Consider the following 22,210-nt stretch of genomic DNA (forward strand, 5'->3'; position numbering starts at 1 on the left):
AATCAAATAGTTTTTAGTCTTCCATTTTATTTCATTTCTATTGGCATTCTACCTATATTTCTTTGCATAATTTTTGCCATTGCTCTAGAGATTACACTATGCATCTTTTAAAATTTTTTTTATTTGTTTTAATTAGTTATACCTGACAGTAGAATGTATTTATGCAGTTTGATATATCATACATACATGGGATATAATTTCTCATTTTTCTGAGTGTACATGTTGCAGAATCATATTGCTCACGTAGTCATATACATACAGTAATAATATCTGCTTCCCTCCCCTCCCCTCCCATCATTTCCCTCTACCTAATCTAAGGTAACATTCTTCTTCCCTAGTGCCCCCACCTTATTGTGAATTAGCATCTGCATATTAGAGAAAACATTTAGCCTTTGGTTTTTGGGGATTGGCTCATTTCGCTTAGCATGATATTCTCCAACTCCATCCATTTACTGGCAAATGTCATAATTTCACTCTTCTTTAAAGATGAGTAATATACACCACATTTTCTTTATCTATTCATCTATTGAGGGACACCTAGGTTAGTTCCATAGTCTAGCTATTGTGAATTGAGCTGCTATAAACATTGATGTGGCTGTGTCACTATAGTATGCTGATTTTAAGTCCTTTGGGTATAAACCAAGGAGTGGGAAGGCTGGGTCAAATGGTGGTTTCATTCCCAGTTTTCTGAGGAATCTCCATACTGCTTTCCATAGTGGTTGCACCAATTCCTACCAGCAGTCCTACCAGCAATGTATGAATGTACCTTTTTCTCCATATCCTTGACAACATTTATTGTTGCCTGTATTCTTGATGGTTGCCATTCTGACAGGAGTGAGATGAAATATTAGTTTTGATTTGAATATTTTTCATATATTTGTTGATTGTATATTATCTTCTGAGAAGTGTCTGTTTAGTTCCTGGCCCATTTATTGATTTGGTTATTTGTTTTTTTGGTGTTAAGTTTTTTGAGTTCTTTATATGTCCTAGAGATTAATGCTTTATCAGAGGTGCATGTGGTAAAGATTTTCTCCCAATTTGTAGGCTCTCTCCTCATGAATAAAACTATTTTAATAATTTATAATAAATACTAATTATTTCCTTTACCAATAAGAAGCTTTTCAATTTGAATCTATCCTGTTTATTGATTCTTGATTTTACTTCTTGCATTTTATGAGTCTTGTTAAGGAAGTCAGATCCTAGGCAGACATAGTGAATATTTGGGCCTATTTTTTCTTCTATTAGGCAGGGTCTCTGTTCAAGTGCCTAAGTCTTTGATCAACTTTGAGTTAATTTTTGTTCAGGGTAAGAGATAAAGGTTTAATTTCATTTTACTATATGTTTATATGATATGCCTACCAATGCATATCATTATTGTAGTCTACTTGGAGTTTATGAATTACTTCACATAAAATTTAGAAATGTTGCAATAATATGCTTCTATTTCTCCTCCCAATTCTCCTTAATGCTATTATTTTCAAAATATACTGTACTACACTTTATAATCCCCCCAAAATATATTTATTTTTTTGTAGTACTAGGGATTGAACTCAGTGCCTCACTCATGCTAAGCAAGCCTGCTACCACTAAGCTACATCCCCAGTCCTTCCCTTTAAAAAAAAATTTATTTTGAGACAGGATCTCAATAAATTGCTGAGGATGGCCTTGAACTTGTGATCCTCCTACCTCAACCTCCTGAGTAGCTGGGATTACAGGCGTGTGCCTCCATGGCTGGCATATGTAGTCTTTTACTTGATCCACGTATTTACCAATATCAGTTCTCCTTTCCTCACTGTAGATCTGAGTTCCTTCAACCTGAAGAATTTCCTTTAGCATTTTTGTCAGACACGTCTTCTGGTGATAAATCATCTTATTTTTGTATCATACAGTATCTTATTTTCACCTTTATTTTTGGAGAATAGTTTTGCTAGGTAAAGAATAGGTTCTTTTTTTAAATATTTTTTTTAGTTATACATGGTCACAATATCTTTATTTTGTTTATTTATTTTTATGTGGTGCTGAGGATCGAACCCAGGGTCTCACACGTGAGAGGCGAGTGCTCTACCGCTGAGCCACAACCCCAGTCCAAGAATAGGTTCTTCAGCCCTATGAATGTGTTCCAGTATTTCTGATCCCACTGTTTCAGATGGAAACCTGTTCTTCAGTATGCAAGGTATCTTTTATTTATTTGTTTAATGGATGCTTTCAAGATTTCACTTTATATTTGGCTTCTCATCTGTTTGACTATTATGTGCCTAGACATGGTTTTCTTTGTGTTTATCCTGTTTAAGATGGGTTGAGATTCTTAGCTCTTGAAGTTTTTTTTTTTTTAAACAAATTTGGGGAGTTTTTGAGTAGTTTGTACTTAAATATCTTTTCCTGCCTTTTTCTCCTGTTTCTTTCCTTCTGGTACTTCAATTACACATATTTTGGACCTCTTGGTATTCTTTCTCAAGTGAACAAGGCTGTTAATTTTTCCCCAAACTTTTCCTCTCTCTTTTCTTCATATTAAGTAATTTCAGTACTAATCTATCATCATGGTCAGTTATAATTGTATGTTCTCCATACTCTATTATTGAACACAATCAGTGAATTTTCCACTTTAGTTATTGTACTTTTCCTCTTTGTAATTTCCATTTAGTGTGCATATATGTAATGTGTGTGTTTCCATTTTTCTTTTGAGAATTCCTTTCTTTTCACTCATTACAACCACTTTGTCCTTTAACATTTTCAACATATTTTCCCTTTATCATATTTATAAAGCTGCTTTGAAAACTTCATTGGTAAATTCAACATTGAGACCCATTCAGAGTCAGTTGCTGTTGTAACCTCCTTGTATGGTTCATAGTTTCTTGTTTCTCTGTGATTTCAAAACTAGATATTGCAGTAATTTTTTTGTGTGGATTTATTTGTTTCTTCTGATGACTGTTGGTATTTATTTTGATGGGAAGTCTATTTGCTTGGGTTCAACCAGCAAACTATTTCTTCTGCAGTGTGTAGCAAATTATGTCTCTGCTTTGTTGCTACCACTTCCAGCTCCTGTTTTTTTGTGGCTCTCAGGAGTCTCCTATATCTCTGTAATTTGGCATTTGCCTGAAGATTTGGGAAGTCCGAATTCAAATTTTGGTGCTCTTTTCTGTGGCTCCCTTGTTTCTATGAATTCTCCCCTAAATTTCCAGATGTTCTGTCCTCTGACACATCAAGCTAGTGAGGCATTAGCTTTCTGCTCCATGTGTACAGACTGGGAAAGACACTCTATAAATGCAGCTCGCTCACGCACTGCACCCTGACAGGCAGCTCTGTCTTTCAAGGTTAGCCTTTCTCTTGCCCCTGTTTTTTTTTCTTTTTTCACCAGACACTTTAGCATTTGACTAAAGATCTGGACATTGGTGCTCAGCTCTTGGGGCTCAGGCCTTCTGTAGTCTCTTTCTCCCTGAATTTTTCAGCTTCCCTCACAGCTTTGAACCTACCCTCTGCCAGCCACAGTGGCAAGGCTGGTTCCCACCTGCTAGGGCCCAGGCGTTTGGGAGCTCTTGTGAGTCTTACCTCTTCTAGTTGCAGGTATTTAAAAAAAAAAAAAAATATATATATATATATATATATATATATATATATATTTAGTTGTAGTTGGACACAATACCTTTATTGTATTTATTTATTTTTATGTGGTGCTGAGGATCGAACCCAACGCCTTGCACTTTCTAGGCAAGTGCTCTACCACTGAGCCACAACCCTAGGCCCAAGTTTCAGGTATTTAGGGGTAAACCTTCCTCTGGCTTCTGTTTTTAAAAGACACATCACAGTTTCTTTAAATGGTTGTTTTTTAAAAAATATTTTCCCCACGAAGAGACATGTAACTAACTGCTTTATGCCACCACGTTAAAGACGTTTCTCCCACTGCACTCTTTAAAACACATAATAGAACATGTCACTCCCCATGCTTAAGTCCTTTCAAAGATTTCCCACTGCACTGAAGATCAAGTAAAAATCCCTAGTGAGACATATAACACCATGAAAAAGTAATGTACCGATTCTATCAAGGTTAGAAATTCCTGTTAAACCCCCTAAGATTACAAACTTACCTTTATCTATAATATTGTCTGAATAAGTCTATGCTGGGATTGGATCCTTTCCTTTTCCACTTCCTTCCTGCACACAGCAGAGCCAGAAACAGAGGGGTGGGGCTGGGGTTGAGGCTCAGTGGCAGAGCGCTTGCCTAGCATGTTTGAGGCACTGGGTTCCATCCTCAGCACCACTTAAAAATAAATAAATAAATAAAGGTCTATTGACAATTAAAAAAAAAAAAAGAAAGAAAGAGACAGTGGGGGCACTTTGGAAGTGAGGCACAGGGACTCTTTCAGCATCAAACTGCTGGAGGGCTCCATCTGAGCCCCCCAAATGGCCAGTTCTTTTGGTGGATATTCTGGAGCAGTCTCCAAAGCCCCTTTCCTTCTGCCAAGACCTCCAGAGGCTGAGCATAAGAAAACATGGAAACTTAAGGGCCAGGAAACTCAGGGGTTAAAGACATCAGGGGAATAATTCGGAGGAAAGAGGGCCAGGCAGAAAGGGGAGGCCACAGGGGGTACCAAGGATCTAGAACCAAGACCAAGGTTGGAACAGATGAACAGGCCCCCTCCCCTATCCTGGGGATGGCAGATATGCTCCAACCCTCAAGTAAAGGCTGTGCACATTTCCTCTGGATCCTTGTATTTTTGAGCTTCGAGGGTGGCTGGGAGATAGATAGTGACAGTGACAAGGAAGAAGCGTTGGGACCCCCTGTTTCACCTCTTGTTTTTACTCTTAAACATATTTTACAAACAAAAACCTAAATATAAACGAATGTTTATAGCTCTCCCACAACCCTAAAACCAAAACAAATTTACAAATTAAAACCACACAAAAATATTAAGCCAATTAAATTCATATTAGTAATATTAACTTAATGAGATGGATGATGTTTTGCTGAAACCAAATTGCGCTCCCTCATGTGACTCTGGCACTCCCTGCCACGTTGCAAGTCCCTCTGCTTTCAATGCGCCCACACACCATGCGCCAGTGACAACCTCTTCTCCCACTGTCCTCTCCCTCTGAACTTCTGGGATTCCTTTGTTTGGGCTGCAGCTCTGACATCATTTGGACCTCACTCGGTAGGAATGCTTCTTTATGGGTCCTGTCACCCGGGTTGTCCCTGCTCCTCGTAGTCAGTGAGAGCAGCCCAGGGAGGCTGGGTGTCCAGCTAGTGTTTTTCATTCCTTGGACGCCCTGCCCCTCCCCCGTTACTGCCTCAGGGCTTCGAGGACACAGTGCAGAACAATAAAGAGAATGAAGAGCTGAAGGTCTCCAGAGCCAAGCTTTCATTGCAAGGCCAGGCTTTGTTGAGCAAGGAAAGGCTCTGTGACTTCTGACCTGACAGAGCCTGGAGGACTCTGAATGGAGATGGGGCAGGCAGGCCCAGGGAGAGAAGGCAGGCTGTTGGTGAGGGAGGAACTTTTTCTCACCTCTCAAAAGGAAGTGAAAGTTTGAACAGTGGAAGGGGCAAAGCCAGACTCCCAAATTCAAAAGACTAGGGGAGCCTGAGAGGAGCCCTTCCTTCTTCCTCTGTCTCTGTCCCCTACTGGGCTATACATGGGCAAAGGGCCTGACTGCCCAGGGCCTGCTGGGAAGGCCCAGGGGGGCCTGCGCTGGAGCTCTGGGTGCCTCAGGGTGTGGGTGCCACCAGCATCGGGGAACAGGGAGGGAGGGGGGCCAGTGCCTGAGCCCGAGGGAGGCCAGCAGGGCTGGGGAGTCTGATCTGAAGGAGAGCCAGGTGAGGACTGTGGAAGGCCTTGGCAGTGACCGTGTGTGGCATCCAAATGAAGGCTGAACTCTGGCATATGACGAAACAGAGGGCTGCTGTGGGTTAGGGGCAGAAACATTCTAGGCAGACACCATGGGGGCAAAGGCCCTGAGGGAGCAGAAGCAGGGTCACTCTGGGAATGGGGAGTGCTTCAGGTAGCTGGAGGGTAGGGTGTGTGCTAGAAGGCTTAGGGATGAAGTTGCCTGACACCCATTGTCCCCAGATGATTCTGCCCATTGTCCCCAGCTGATCCTGTTTCATTCACAACTGCTCACATCCCACCCCCAATCTCAAACATGCACATTTAATCTATAAATATTTCAGTACGCATCTGTAAGCAATAAGCACATTAAAAACTATAACCATAACACTATTATGCCTAAAAAACAATGTCTTTAGTATAATATTTAGTCAGTGTTTATATTTTGATTGTCCCTTATTTTTTTTCACTTTGTTTAGTTTATAGGAACCAAAAGGTCCATTATAGGACTGATTGGTATATCTCTTTTCTTTTTTCTTGCAATATATTCTTTTGAGAAACCAGGTTATTTGTCCTGCAGTTTCCCACCATCTGGACTTTTTGGGTGCATTTTCCAGGTGTTAACAAGCTCTCTGCATTTCCTATAAATGCAGTGACAGCAGTGACACCTAGAGCAGCCCAATGGTGAGTAGTGTGAGTCACCATGGCAAGTCACAAAGGGAATTTAAACATGTTTCATAGCCACATTTTTGAGAAGCAAAAAGAAATTGATGAAATTAATTGTGATAATACACTTAATTCAATCTATCCAAAATATTATCATTTCAAATGTGATCAATATATAAATATAAAATTATTTAATTATTTTTTTAAAACAAATCCAAAATTCAGTGTGTAATTTACACTTGAGCATATCTCAATTTGGACTAGCCATGCCTCAACTCCTTAAGAGCCACCTGGCTAGCATCCAATGTACTGGGCAGCAAATAGAGGCTTGATTATATCAAACTTTTGCCAAGAATACTTTCTGGGTGCTGTGTTTTCCCATCAGGAGGAATAAAATGTCTGGTTGCCTCTCATTTTGTGACATTAGCAGCCACTGGTGGTCATTGTTTTTGATGTGCTAATTCATTAGGAATTACAAAGTGGTGATGCTCTAATTCTCTGATCCCTTTTGATTCTTTTCACTTGGAATCCTTCCATAAGAGAAACTGCCCTTGCCAACTACTTGGTCAGCCAGCGTGTGTGTACCCATAACAGCAAGGGAGGCAACAGCTTGGCTTTCTCTTTTCCTTCAGAGTTTAGAGTGGCCAGGGTGTTTGGGACAGGTCACTGTGTCTGTAGTGTGCAGAGGGGGTTGACCGCTCAAGAGTGGCCGAAGAAGCCTGCGGGGGAGGCGGTCATAATCCAGGTGGCTTCCCTCGCACAGAGTATCCACAGGCAGCTCCTCTAAACCTCAGGTGTCTCCTCCAACAGGCCCCCAAAGCTCTCAGTCACCCTCAGGGGCTTCTTCTACTCTGGCCTGTCCTGTGACAGGCACTCCCATCAGGCCCAGTGCCAGGCCTTGGGTCTTTGGGTGGGAAGTCCCCAGCCCCGCACCCTACACAGGGCACAGAGGGGCTCCAGTGGACCCCGCCGTCCTTCCCTCTCTGCTTGCTGTCCTCACCACACTCAGCTCTGCCTTCTCCTGCGCCCTCTCTCCAGTGCCTCCCTTCTTTCATCCTCCCGTCTTCTCCCTGCTGCCAGCTCCTTCCCACTAGCACTGACAGGACATTTTCTCTCTGTCTCACATTCCCCTCCACCTCCCACCCTACTTTTCTCCACCTCTTTACAGCTAAACTGCTCCCAAGAGTTGTCTCCACTTCCCCCAATCCTGGCTCTCATGCTCACCAACAGCCTAGAGGCTGCGTCTGTCCTCACATGCTGTGGGCCTCATCTTCTCCCCTGGGAGAGACCCCTCGCACTCTCCATGGTTTCCCTCGTTTCTCTTCCCACCTTCCTGTGCTCAGCCTGGTGGAAGCTCCTCTGCTCTGGCCTCTCTTCTGCTAATCGTGCGCACGGGCCCCCAGTAGCCTCTGCCCTCCTCCAGTTGCAGACTCAGTCCCCTCCTCTGCCCTCACCTCACACCAGCTCTTTGCCCTCTGAAAGTTCCTGCCTCGGTCACACACCTGGCAGCTCCCTGAAGGGCAGGGCTGTCCACTTAGTGTGTTTGTCACCCTGGAGCCTGGGTCTGGCTCTGCATGCAATACCCAGTGACTAGCTGTCCCATGAATGAGTATATGCAGGTCCCTGGCAATGCCTTTGCTCTTGCTTCTCACCCTGGCAGACCTGTCCTGTTCATCCCCTCGACCTACCTAAGGTGAGTCTTTCAAAGAAGCCTCTCCTAGTCGTCTGCCCCCCACATCTTGTGTGCCTATGAGTTGCAATTTACCCAGCAGACCTCATGGATTCTGTAAATGTCATTTCTGATAATTACAATATCTACCTTCCCCTTAAGTTGTACTTCGCTCCATGATCAAACTTATGAGGTGCTGATTTCCTCATTCTATGCACAGACGTGTCCTCCTAGATCTGCTCCTTCCTCTTAGTGAGGTGCTGCTAAGCAGGATGAGTTGTCAGCAGCCACCAGGCTGTTTGGACAGATCAGAGGGAATAATCTGTGGGGCCTCAATGGGATTTGGGGTGCAGAAGAAAATCCTGGGGGGGGGGAGATCAGGGCCTTGGATCTGTGTGAACTTGGGCAGGTCACTTCCCTGGGGGACTTCTGGGCCAAGTGATGATAGTAACACCTTGCCCTCATCCTTTGAGGGCTCTAGAAAGCAGGCACTGTGGTGCAGATGTCTGTAAGACAGGAGAGGCGGCAGGGCCTCAGCTCCTGTACCAGCTGCCCCACCTGTGGGTGCTCTTTGCCAATTGGGACATTTACTGCAAATCTGTGTGATTTTCCCTCAAATGCAGACCGTTTTCTATTGTTTACAGTCAGTTCTACAGTCTCATTTGATTCTGCAACAGTTCTGCCTCTTCATGAATGAGTTTTGATGCTGACCCTGAACACACTGGGCCTCCACAGAGCTTCCAGGAGACCAAGAGACACAAGAGTGTGAATTACACAACTCTGGGGTCTAAGCTCTGTCTCATCTACACTCCCATGCACCCTGACACACACACATACACCCACCTTGTGCCACTAAAGGGAAAGCTTAGGCAGAAGAGCAGAGAGGGTGCTTGGCAGGTTTGTGGGAGCAAAGGGCCTGGCCTGGAAGCTTACAAGTTCTGGAGATCCAAGGGTCACATACCACTTGCATGTGAGGTAGACTGGGAGGACCTCACATTGTAATAGGTGTGGCTGAGCCCCTGACCCAAAGATGAAGTAATCTGTGAAAATTAATTTGTGGAAATCCTTTGAGGAATAAGGTCTCCTCTCCCTCTCTCCCCCCAATTTATGTATCTTGTTTTTATTTTTTGGTATTAGCAGGGATTGAACCCAGGGCACTTAACCATGAGCCACATATTTTGAGACAGGGTCTCACTAAATTGCTTAGGGCCTTGCTAAGTTGTTGAGGCTGGCTTTGAACTTTCGATCCTCCTGTCTCACCTTCCCAAGGTGCTATAAATAAATTTTTAAAAAGTTTTTTCAAGTAAATTTTTGAAAGAACAAGTCTACCCCTGAAAGCATCAAAACATCTTTTAATCATTTGGAATCATACACTGTCTTAAACTATTTTATGTATTTTCCTTTCAAACTAAATCTAATGTACCTTTTTTTTTCTGCTGACTGGGGTCTATCTTTAGGAAGTCACATGCAAGCTAGGCTTTTATTTGGTGGGGCGGGGTGGGTTGCTGGGATCTCTACCACTGAACAACGCCTCAGCCAAGCTGACTTTTTAAAAAAGCTTACTCTTTTATTACTTTTTGCTATGTATTTTACAAGTCCTTGTGTCTAGGATTTTGAGCAGATGGCAGGGTGGTAGTGGTTCTGCAACACCCTCTGGTCAGAAGCAGCCTGCCAACAAATGGTTTAGCTCTCAATTCCTCACAAACAGGCAGAGCAACAAGTTAGAGCCCTCTCCCATCCTGCCAAGTTCTGGACTCCAAGGCAATCGGAGACAGGTTTTGAAGAATGAATACAAATCTGCTTGTAGAGCTAGAGGAACCTCTGTCCAGGCTCAAAGGAAAACCTAATCAGGGCTGATGTCACTTTGCAGAGGGACAATGGGCTCAGAGAAGATAAATGGCTTATCTGTCACAAAGCCAGTGAGCGACAGACTGGGACTGGGGTCTGACTTGTCCTCCTGGCCTGTGGGCATCTCCCTCCACCACACCTGCTTCCTTCCTGAGACCTCCTAGCAGTTTCTCAGTCAGGTTATCCACTATTTCTGCCCACCCTAATCCTCCATGCTTTTCTGATTTGCTGCTCAAGTTGAACAGGGACTGAGAGCTCATTAGAATGGTGTGCACACAGCAGACCAAAGGCTGTCAGCCTGCCACTTTCCCCTTATGTTCCTGTGCCTGAGCTCAGTTGCAGCTATTTCATCAACTGGCTTTTTCATTTTTCTTTAGATGCGTGATCATTCATTATCTGAATTGCTGGCTTCTAGAAAAGTGTGGAATTATTTTATAGGCATGCATTTTTTTATTCATTTAAAATCCACAAGGCTGAGCTGTCTGCCTACAAAACAGTAATTAGATATGCTAAGAGGAAAAAAAGAACAAGAAAGCTATCAACTTCAAAAAAAAAAAAAATCAAGAGTCTGGGCACCAATTCAGCAATGAAGTAGTCGACAGCTGTGAGAAAGACTTACAGATGAGGTGAGCCCACACAAGCTCATCTGCCAGGCGGCAAACAGGAGGATGAAGCTAATTAGGCACATAGGCCGCATCTCGGCACTATGTCCACAGCACTCTCCACCAAACAACTCAAAACACTTCAATTTGTTGAGAGCTTTTGCAGAAAAGTAGTGTCAGCCCTGATACCTATTCTCCGTGTGTGTCTCAGTGACCTGACCAAAGCCCAATGCAGCCCACACAAGGAATCCTTGTTGAATGACTAACTCCTCCCAATGTGCACAGTGCTTTGTAAAAATCTTTAAATGCTGTCATTAAAATGTTGCTCCTTCTCACCACCTCACAGGATTGAGGTATTAGCCCTACTTTACAAATTAGGATCCAGATTCAGAGAGATTAAGTGGCTATGCCTGAGCTCCATCAGGAAGCCTGATGAGGAGCCTCAAGCACCCTTACTATCTCTGTGAAGTGGCCTCTACAGGACAAAAGGAAGCCAGTACTGAAGGGGCCACTATGATGGTGCAGGCCCCAAACTAATGTAATCAGAAAAGGGCAGGGTTGTTCCCAAGGTTTTAGAAATTAAGAAATGGGGGTTCTTAAAATGCTCAATAACTTGATGAGAGTCACAGCTTCAAAGTTGCAGAGCTGCAGAGACATGCCCATTGCCACTGGGCATTCAGAATCCAGCTTCTACAGAGCAGGTACTGACTGCACTGTGCCACCCGGCAAACTCTACTCTATGTGTACCCCGAGAACATGAGGGACACAAGGATGAACTTTTTTCCAGACACAGATCTATTTAGTAAATAAAAAAGAAAAAAAAGATTAATCAGACTCAAACAAGGATCACTGGAATCCAGCTTTGGCTGGGCTGCTAGTCATAATTCAGATCTGAGTTACTCTTCTGCTTTGAAAACCTCACAAAGCTTCTTAATAGTAGCCCACTGAATTCACGCAGCAAACTCTTACTGTTTGCCAAATATACACATGAGGCCCTGCCTTGCCTCTGGGAACTTTGCCCATTCTGTCTTCCCCTCTATAATGTAAGCTTTTATACATCTTTCACCCACATAACTTCCACGAATCTTCCCTTTTCTTTGAGCCAGAATTAAGTTTTCTCTGCATTCCATAGCCAGGTTCTATAGCTCCATGACAGAATTTATCACATGGAGTTATAAGTAATTTCTAATATACCTGTGCCCCCCACCAGAGAATGTGGTCGAGGTCAAGGCTTCTTAATTTGGATTATTTTGTTTAGCTCAGTTCCCTGTATGTGTGTATGTGCACACACACACGGTGCACTCAATAAATGCTAAATGGTTGGCTGGCTGTGTAAGAGCAAGATTTTTATAGTTAACCCAGTTTCAATATGAAATTCAAAACAATGAAGACAGGACTCAAACATAGCAGGAAAATAACATATACTTTTAACTCTCAAAATAAATACTAATCAATTTTATTTTATAAATACAGATGCTCAGTTTTTTTCCAATTACCAACAGATTAGTTTCACATGCCATTTATTATTGGTGGTGGTTTAAAAAATTATTTAAATAACCAGTTAGGTTAGGATAAATGGGCACCATTAGAACTGCTAAAAAAATATAGCTGGGTACAATCTTCCAAAACTAATATTCTGAGGGAAAAAAAATCTGTGGAATTTCTAAAGTGGTTAAGGGGAAGTGGAGAGAGAAAACATAATCAAATATTCATTTGATAACATTTGCTGGCTGTTAAAAGTATCTTAGCTATATGAAAACCAAAGGGGTTCTTAGCAGTTCAGAAATAAATAATAATGAGTTTCCATTTCAACTTATCTCCTCCAAGCAAATTCTATTTTTTAAAATGATTTACAAGACTAATTAAAAAGATGAGTAGGAGATAGATCATCTTGTCTTTTGGCCTTGGCCACCTTAAAGAGAAGCAAAATGAATTCTGAAGTTTTGGAAAATATCAAACCATTATTCTTGGAGATATGTAATTCTGTAGATTCTACCCAGAAAGTACAGGCATCAAACAATCTCAAATGAAAACCCCAAGCCCAAACTAAATACATCCAAACCTAAGTGATGTTTTGATGCATACATCAGTAGACAGCATGGATCCCATGAAAGTATAGGCAACTACTGATCAGTTCTGTGCAATCCAATTACAGTCAAGGGCAGGGCTCCACGCTACCTTGTCTACAAAGTGAAAATGATGGAGGAAACCCTAGAGCTCCAGGCTCTATCTGTTTGTGTGGAATCTGAGATGAACCCTGTAGTCCTGAGGCTCTGTATGTGGCCCTACTGCTTGATGGTGCCAGAGGCGAGCTGTGTGGTACCACAGGGGCTATGACTGAACGCACCTAGTGAGGTTAGCAGCCCCACGTCTGGAGAAATCATAAATCAGACATGATTCACCTTCCTCTCTTCAGTACTAAAACAGATCTCCAAACAGTTTTTCCCTTAGCAGATGTTACTTCATGGGAGAACCCCATAGCATGATGCACTTATCTAAGATGGTGCCTCTCTCTACCCTCTTTGACTCTTTGACAGCACACTGCAAAGAAGTTCCTGCTCAGATGGCCTTTGCTCAAGTTCTAAAGTAGCCCCACTCTTGATGTGGGATAAGATGGGCTTTCTTTTTCTTCTTCTTTTTTTTTAAAATATTTTTTTAGTTGTAGATGGACACAATACCTTTTATTTTATTTGTTCATTTCTATGTGGTGTCGGGGATTGAACCCAGTGCCTCAAGCATGCTACACAAGTGCTCTACCACTGAGCCACAACCCCGGGCCCAAGATGGGCTTTCTTCTTAATAAAATTCAAGCTTTATCAAATCGCATGAGAGCTGGATCTGTCTGTTATACAATTAATTCTGTGAGTTCTCTACATGGAAAATAACAACATGAAGTGGTCCATTTAATAATGTAGCCGTGAATTAAAACTAGGCCCAGGAATGCTTGGAAAAAATGTGAAAATAATGAGACCTATGAGTTAAGCTGCTATGTAGGACAAATGAAGCTACTGGAAAGTATACCTGTGAAATATGTTGTGTTGCTACACACAAAATGTAAACTCAAATGAAGTCAACAGTGTCAGCTTAGAGACAGCTATGGCTCTTGTTCAGGCTAGTCTTGTCATGATGTAATATAAGGAGACGTATGTTTAAAAGGAATTTCAGAACTGGGGAAAAAAATCAGGTCGAGTGAAGTAAGTTCAATTTTTATTTTTCTATACAATACATGGATATATGGATAAATTTTCCTTAAAGAGCTTGCAACCCTGAGGCAATGTCCTTGGGTACATAATGTATAAAGCAACAGCAAATGAAATTTGAATGCAGAAATGACAATTGGACTGCAAAACATAATTTAATATTTATGAAATTGCACACATACCAATAATAATATTCTCTATGCCTCTCTAATCACTTAATCCAACTATCTCAACTGCTTTGCAGTTTGTATATTGGACAGCCTGACCCTCTACATATATTTTGTCATTTACAAAGCCTTTCTTCGGACTGGAATTTAATAAATTAACATGGGATTTACATATAGGGATTTTTGTCTGGTGTACTGCCAGAATGCACGCCTAGTTCTTGCCCACATAAAAACTTTGCCCCCTCCCCCCATGCCAAAGAAAACTGGATGCCATCTGACTGCAGTAATCTTGGGGTCCTTCAGGTTCCCCTGGGAGTCCCTCAGAGGCAAGTTTCTCATCTAATTTGAAAGTTAATCAAAGGTATGGCAAAGGAGATGAAAGGTCATGACTGATTAGAAGAAATGGAACCTCAAGACTACTGGGTTTTAGACCAGTGAACCTGACCTGTTACCAGGCTACACGGCCCATCCATGGTGAAGATAAGGCAGTGGGGGAGTCTACAGATTGAGTGTGGTGCCTGGGGGCAGGGCACGGGTTGAGGGGCCTGGGAATAAGGAGACCACTCTACTTCTTATTTACCAAACTACGAGATGGCCACAGATCCTTCAGTAAATGGTAGAAAGCTGTTTCTGAATATTCCATTTCCCCAAAGTTTTATAAACTATGGGGAGGGCAAATGCTCATGAGAAACTAAAGGTGAGTTCATTATATTACTTATATATTATCATCTTCCCTCTGAGGATTACATAGATGTGTAAATGAAAAGCAGACAAATGCCTATAAGGTGACTCGAGCTATAAGCTCGTTCAACTAGAGGGTGACTTTTGCCTTAAAACAATCATCAGGGCTAAAAAGCAAATCCTGAAAGCAAAATCTAATTTCGCCTGGCCCATTGATATACAATGATCCTGAGTCCCTCCTCTAGTCCCAAAGTTTGTTTCTCTGAGGAATATCCTCCATTAATATTTGCTTTGTGTCATAATTATTAAAAAGGGTAAGTGCAGCTTTTCCCATTTGGGGCAGGGATGCTGCCCTGGTCCTGGTGTCTGTCTGCTCACTTCACTTATCAGAACTCCTGCGAGGCCGGCGGAAGCTGGATACGTTTTCATTGAGTGCATAGATCCTGCGGGAGAACTCCTCGAACTCTCCTAGGACCTGATCGTCACACTCTACTGCCACAGCACTGTCCACTGGGATGCAGTTAAACGCTTCCAGCTGATCGCCTGAGGTGAAACCTGTGGCTTCCAGCCCAATGATTTCTTCTGCCTGCTCCACAGTACAGCAGAGCTCAGCTCCTGAGGCCGGGTGGAACTCACCTGGAAGCTGGACGCCGGCAGAGCCAGCCTCACCGGGCAGCAGGGTGCCATTTACTGTGGTAGGACGCCCAGAGGTGGCTTTTCCTCGATCCTGGTTAGTGGTCACGCTCACATGGTCTTCATTTAAGCTGTCATGCAAATCTATTCCTTTTTTCTGGTTTTCTTTGGAGAAGTCCAAGGAGGTGTCCAAGGAGGATGACAGAGATGCTGTCTTTCTCTCACACTCTCCCACAGAAGGGATGGTGGTCACAGGCTGTGCTAACGCTGAGTTGTAACTGGGAGGAGGGGTTTTGTACTGGAGTCTCTCATTCTCTGAGTTGGCCCGTTTTCGATGTCCTTTGTCTGGTGAAGGGATCCCCCCTGAGAAGCCTACATCTGCACCCCCAAATATGGAGCTTTGTCTCTTTGGAACAGGGATTGCGCTGGAGGTGTGATGTCTGTCACTAGAAGACAAACAAAAATGAGAAGTTACTTTCTACTTCAGCACTCAGCTTAAGCCTTCTGGGTCCAGGGACAGGAAATGGCATATTTTAGGTTTGAGATAATAAAATGAGATAATAATCAATCTTAAGACAGTACTTATATTGTCCCAAAGCAAGAAACAGCATGAAGAATGCTGGATTCAGCCTTGGGAAACTTCAAGGATATAGACACATTCACTATATTTAAGAGAAGAGTGCCCAGGAAGGAATGGGGATAGAACACCCAGGATGCAGTCGAAGGAGCTGGCTGACTGGATCTGGAAAGAAAACACATGAAGGATGCAGTTGATGCCACAGATGTCTGAAGGGCACTGAATATCTTGTTTTCAATATTCAATCCTTAGTTTATCTTCGTGGAACAGTCATCCTCATCTGGCAGAGAAGATAAAGGACTTTCCCTTGATAACTCAGGAAGGCAGTTGACAGGGTAGACTAAAACCTGGGACTCGAGACTTGACAATTAACAGCCTTTCCAATACCCAAATGCTAACCACTCTGCATTAAAGAACTGGCAGAGAACATCAAGGGGACTTTTTCTTTCTTTCTTTTTAATGAAAAATTAACTTGGGAGATGACTTCTCCTTTACAAGGCTAGCCACACACGTTTTACAGTCCTCAGTCTTCAGTGCCTTCGTTTGAGCCTGAATTACTTCTCAGGAAGATATCTTTGAGCCAGCAATAATAATCACTGTTGAGCTATACAAAGCTTTATAGTTTCTGAAGTAATTTCACATACATCATTTTGCTTAGTCCTTGTAAAAACCCTGTCAAGAAAGCAGGGTAGGCATTATTATACTTGAGTCTGAAATAATAAATAATAATCAGTTAATGGCAATAGACTATCCAGACCCTGGAAATGATGGTTGTATTATATACTATGTTAGTTAAGCCCCTGCCAGAATATTGATAACAGTTCTAGATATTATTATATGTGGATAAAATTGGCTTTAATACAACTAAATCCACAGACTGGGTTGAGAGGCAGAGAGAGGCATGAACACAAGAACCACTTGACATGAATTCTTCAGATGAGGAAACATACACAGAGTAGTTAAGTGGTTGGTAAAAGGGTAGCACTAGACAGGAGCAGAGGCAGGACTTGAAATCATAAATGTTTGACAACTAGTTACTATGTGCACTAGGCCTTGCGGAGGGAGACAGATGCACATCAGCAGGCTCTGACTGTAAGAAACTTCCAGTCTTGCAGGAGAAAAACATCCATAATTATTCAAGTAATACATTTTCAAATTACAATTTCTGTAAGTGCACTAACAAAGAAGAAGGGATCTAGGGTCCCTCTACCTGTGTCTATAGCCCAAGCTCTGAACGAGCTCTCTGCTCCCCCTTCTCTCAGGTGTTCTCATGCTGGATTAATCCTGTGGCCTCAGACACTCAAGCAGCCTTGAGCAAAGGTGACCATGAGGTTTGTAACCATAGGCCTGTGAGACCTTCTTGCTTCACTCTAAGTGTGGGGTGCCAGGAGAGATTTCATAATTAGGGGTGGTCACTGGGGTACTTATTAAACTGGGCAAGAAGATAAGTAAATTACCGTTTTTAGTTCCCAAGAAATTAAAAAAAAAACTAAGCAAAATCCAGCTTAATCTAGGTCTTCAGTTAATATGTTGTCAAAACTCACAGTAATTGGTTAAGCTACACATGTGGCCGGCTTTATTGTTTTTGCTTTACCACTTGCTGACAGTGTCCCTCTCTAAACGATTTTGCTGGTTGACTAGGTAATCAAACCAAAACAGAGCATCAGCACCACCCAGAGAGTCTCCTCTGTACAGACAAGCCCAGGAGGCCGGCAGCATCAGCTGGGCCAGCCTGCAACATCCAAGCAGAGGGTGCAGGGGTGTGATTAGAGGCCAGGGCCTCAAGTGCTCCAGGCTGTGAAGAGTGAAGAACCTGATAGCTCCCTCTGCCTGCCCTTGCCCCCAAGCCCCTTGAATCCTGCTCTGCTTCTCTGCTGGGCTCCTGGTGGGCTGAAAAAAGGCAGAGCATCAGGAACCAGCTTGTACACACCTAGAAGTACCTAAGACACAAGAGGAAAAGAGTTTCACTGATTTCACCTCCCAGAGAGCTTTCTTTAACTCTGCATTCCACAGAAGTAATAAAGTGTGATACCTGGACCACCAACTACAAAGGGAAGGGAATGAGATCGATAACGTTCCTAGCACTGTGGAAGGTCCTTTAGGAAGGCTTTAAAATTCTTCTTGTTTGACTAGTCTTACTTCATCATTATTTCAACAAAGCTCACAGACTTTCTAATTATATGACCAATTTTTAAATGCTGTTGACAATTTACTTATCAAATTAAATTAGTACATTATATAAGATGTGATAAAAAACTTAAAAGAGTTTCTACTCTTTAAAAAAAAAAACAACAAAAAACCCCCAAGGGGCTGGGAATGCAGCTCAGTGGTAGAACATGTGCTTAACATGGGTAAAGCCCTGAATTCAGTCCCTAGCACTGCTTCAGAGACAAAAAATAAACTCCCTCTGCCAAAAGCATAAATGTGAGTAGAGGAGAAGGTGTAGCAGAAAAGGTGGCAGCTTTTCTTTGCCCTCCACTCCTACCAAGGGGCCCCATGTGTCCTGAGGCTCTAGACTTTGGTGTGCAGAACCTGAGATTTAAGCAATGGGCCTGAGTCCACCAGTTCACTGTACGCCTTCTCCCCATCAGCCACTTGCCCCAGATGATGGCTCTTCCAGCTTGGCTCAGGTCCAAACTGGAAACATGATATCTCAGGGTTAATGCTACAATTAATAGGAATTTATTAAAAAACAACAACCCAAAAATTATTGTAATTGCAAATTTACTAGGCTGTAGTTTAGTAAGACACGGCATAGAGTGTTGAATAACTGAACCGTATCAGTGACTGTTAAATTTTTTAATAATAAACCTTTTGCTGTAAGTGAAAAAGGATTTCCTTGGGTCACAAATAATAGTGTAATGAGGGAGAAACCAAGTGGCTTGAAGTTTAGAGGTCAAGGAGGACAGTTTGGTTTAAATTTGGCTTCTTTGACTCAAGTTTTCTCTGAGCTCTCAATTAAGGTGATAAATTTCTTTCTTATTTTGTTAGTCCTCCTTTATTACAGCCAGTTACCTTTCCTTATCTCTTCAGTTCTATCTAGAAATAGTGGTCTGCAGAAAGGCTGTTTGAAGACCAGGATTCTTGGCCAGTTCGGTCACTATGATCCCATACATCTGGAGTTACAGCTTCACCATTTATTAGTTATATGACTGTGGACAGTTTTCTTCTTTGTACAATAGATCACTGGACCTTGTAAGGATTAAATAATGCACTTAAAATCCTTGGCAGAATGCCTGGCACATACACTGGCAGTAGTGGCTGGAACTGCAGTTGCTGTCATTATGATTAGCTTCCATGGGCTTCATAATTCCAAAAGCATTATCCTTATTTTACAAAAGTGGCTCAAAGACATTCAGGGCTTATATAGGAGCACAGTGGAGTAAGCAGCAGAGGAAAGACCAGAACCCAGACCTCCTTTCCACTACTGTTCTCTCCCATACAGCATGCTGCTTAAAGCAGGAGCAGAACTCATCTCCGATTCTGTACATCTGTATATGTTGTCAATGGACATTTATTTATTTATTTATCTGTGGTGCTGAGAATCGAACCCAGTGCCTCACACATGCAGGGCAAGTGCTCTGCCACTGAGCCACAATTCCAGCCCAAGTGTAAAAGTTTTTTTTTTTTTTTTGGGGGGGGTACTGGGGATTGAACTCAGGGGGCATTCCACAACTAAGCCACATCCCCAGCCCTATTTTGTATTTTATTTAGAGATAGGGTCTCACTGAGTTGCTTAGCACCTCGCTTATGCTAGTGCTGGCTTTGAACTCTTGATCCTCCTGTCTCAACCTCCCAGCTGCTGGGATTATATGTCTGTGCCTCTGCACCCAGCAGCCAAGTATAAGAGTTTTACAGAAAAGGTACCAAATTTTTCAACAGATTTGTTCTGTCCAATGTGAGTGGGAAATTCTTTTTTTCTTGGGAGCATGGAGTGGGGAAGGCTTTGAATAAGGCAGAAATGCTCAAATGCCTCTATTCAGATATATACCAGCTGCTTAGGGACTACAAGAATTACCCAGAATCCTTTAAGAAACATTCCAATTGTCTCTAAATCCCTGATATACCATTTTTCTTTAAGAATTTAGCTTGAGAGGGAGAGAAAGGAAGATATAAATGAATTATTATAAGAGGAAGACTTTCTATCTTTGCCTAACTAATATCTAGCCATGATGCCAATCTGAAAATAGTAGAGGCTAGTTCCCTCTACTCTTCTATCCTTGCCCTATCATCTTCTTTTCATTCCTTCTTTTCTTCTTGGTTTTATTGCTTAAAGCTACCGCCTCCTTTTATAGAAAGGAGATGAGGAGAGAGAAAATAAGGTAAGAAAACACCAAAATGTGATTCCACATCTCCAGTATGCATCACTGCAGAACTCCAAATGTCACTCCACCACTGTGAAGTGTTGGACACTGCTGAAGCACTCCACTTCTCCAAACCGGTTAATTCATCTGTAAAATGAGTATATACACCTAATAGCCATTGCAGTAGGGATTGAATGAGATACACAAGTAAAATTTTTAGTACAAGCAACAATGAATTATTAATAACAAAACAACAGCAACGAACATGAATGGGGTGCTATGTTAAGGCTTTATCCTTGTCTCATTTAATCTTCACAATGTATCTATGAAGGGCTACAAACGTCATCCTCATTTCACAGATGAAGAAACTGAGGCACAGATCAGGTAACTTGTTCAAGGCTACAAAGCTACTAGGTAGTAAGCTGTGATTTAACCAAGTCAGTCTAACTACAAATAGATGTTAGTTCCTTTCTCTTTTTTGGCACCAAAATACCAAAACTTGATCTCTATTTCTGTTTGAGGGAGGAGTGAGAATCAGATGAATCATTTTTAGGTCATGTGGATTAGTATCATTTCCTTCTCTGCTTGCCTACATTAAGTTTGTTTAGCTTTTCTTTTCTTTAACTTCATAGGACTTGTTATACTGTTAGGCATTATAAGCATCAATTAAGAGCAGAAATAAATTCTGCCATAAAATGATGTAAATGTGGAAACTTAGGGGAAAATGAAACAAAGAAAAATGTAAAGATTGATCACATCAAGAGAGTTCTTGAAGCCGGGATGGGTTTTTACTTAAAAACAGTTCCTTTTGCCTGCTGTTCTCTTCCAGATTCACTTGGGCTTGTTTTATCTGTCTACATTCAGGTCTCATATTGTAAAGTATTAGGAAGGAGTACAATTCACACAGTCTCAGATATGTGTCTTTCCCTCCCTACAAAATGTTTCCTCTGAGGAACATTACTAGATCACAGCTGGTCAAAACACTAAATCTTGATTGTCTGGATCCTGGCCAAAATCTACAGCTACATCTTGGTGGAATAAGAATACTTAAAAAGAAAGAAAGAAAAAAAAAACCCCAAACCTTTTAAACAACATTTGATCATCTTCTTTCTCCCCTGTAGCAAGCTATGACCTCATGGCAGTGAGACCTCTACATGGAGGTGTTTAAGTTGGTTTACAGCCATCAGAAATGTTTGAAGCTCTAGGTACTGCTCCGCGCCAATATCATGTCAACTGTGCTAAAAAGCAATAATAGTTTCTCACCTTCTTAAAGATTACTGCTTAAATAATGCAGAGCAATGACAGGGCTCCACAGAGTGCCAAAAGCAGGTTGCCAAGGCGAAGCTGAGGCAGAATTACGTCTTTTGGCAGCTAAGAAATTATGACATAAAGTTAAGTTTTTTCAAAAAAAACAACCTCCATAAATTAAGCTACTATCCTTTTTTGAAATTGAGCAAAGGGTGGGATTTATCTTTCTCCTTTCCCTCTCTCCAAACACAAGTGCAGTGCCTCCTTCTGTGAAAGCTACATTTCACAGCCTGATCTGATGCCCCTGAAGGCAGCAGGGGGTTAATAGTGGTAAGCGCCATCTCCAGCCATAGCAAGCCATCAAATGGCCTCTCACCATTACCAGATAAGTACAAGTGCTTAATCTTTGCCCTGCATGTTAACAAAAACACCAAACAAAATAAAAATAGAAATAATCCTGAGCCAAAAACACAGGCTGCAATGTGTGCCAATGGTCACTTTCCCTTGAGCTCAGTTTGGAAGGTTTCCTGCCAAAGTCTGACTAAATAAAAACAGAGTATAAAAAGGTATAACTTAACAAGGGAGACTTTAGATTTTATTTAAACCAAGTAGTGATGGAAAGATGAACCTATGAAAGAGAATGTTCTATAGAAAAGGATGAAATAAGCAAGCTGAGGAAATCCAGTTCCCCAAGTGATGTGATGTGAGGACCTGGCCATCAGAGACCAGCTTTGAGGAGCCCACAATCCATGTGGGTCTCAAGGTTGAGCTCCCTGGGGTTGGGGAATACACAGGGAAT

General features: G+C 42.1%; 1 protein-coding gene and 1 long non-coding RNA gene across 3 annotated transcripts in view; one reads left to right on the forward strand and one right to left on the reverse strand.

Annotated features, from left to right (window-relative positions):
• Positions 1–22,210, forward strand: part of LOC308630434 — a 244,593-nt gene that overhangs the window by 163,668 nt on the left and 58,715 nt on the right. The window lies entirely within an intron of this gene.
• The window catches only part of UVRAG (UV radiation resistance associated), a 320,231-nt gene continuing 311,812 nt past the window's right edge, over positions 13,792–22,210 (reverse strand). Inside the window, exon 15 of one of the 2 annotated variants that reach the window (XM_081260421.1) lies at positions 13,792–15,728. In XM_081260421.1, coding sequence (XP_081116547.1) covers positions 15,029–15,728 — 700 coding nt within the window. In that variant the 3' untranslated portion in view covers positions 13,792–15,028. The remainder of the gene's footprint in view (positions 15,729–22,210) is intronic. The other variant, XR_014017941.1, reaches the window with a different exon arrangement.

This window comes from Spermophilus citellus (genome assembly GCF_964194105.1).
Source record: "Spermophilus citellus genome assembly, chromosome: 2".
Lineage (NCBI taxonomy): Eukaryota > Metazoa > Chordata > Mammalia > Rodentia > Sciuridae > Spermophilus > Spermophilus citellus.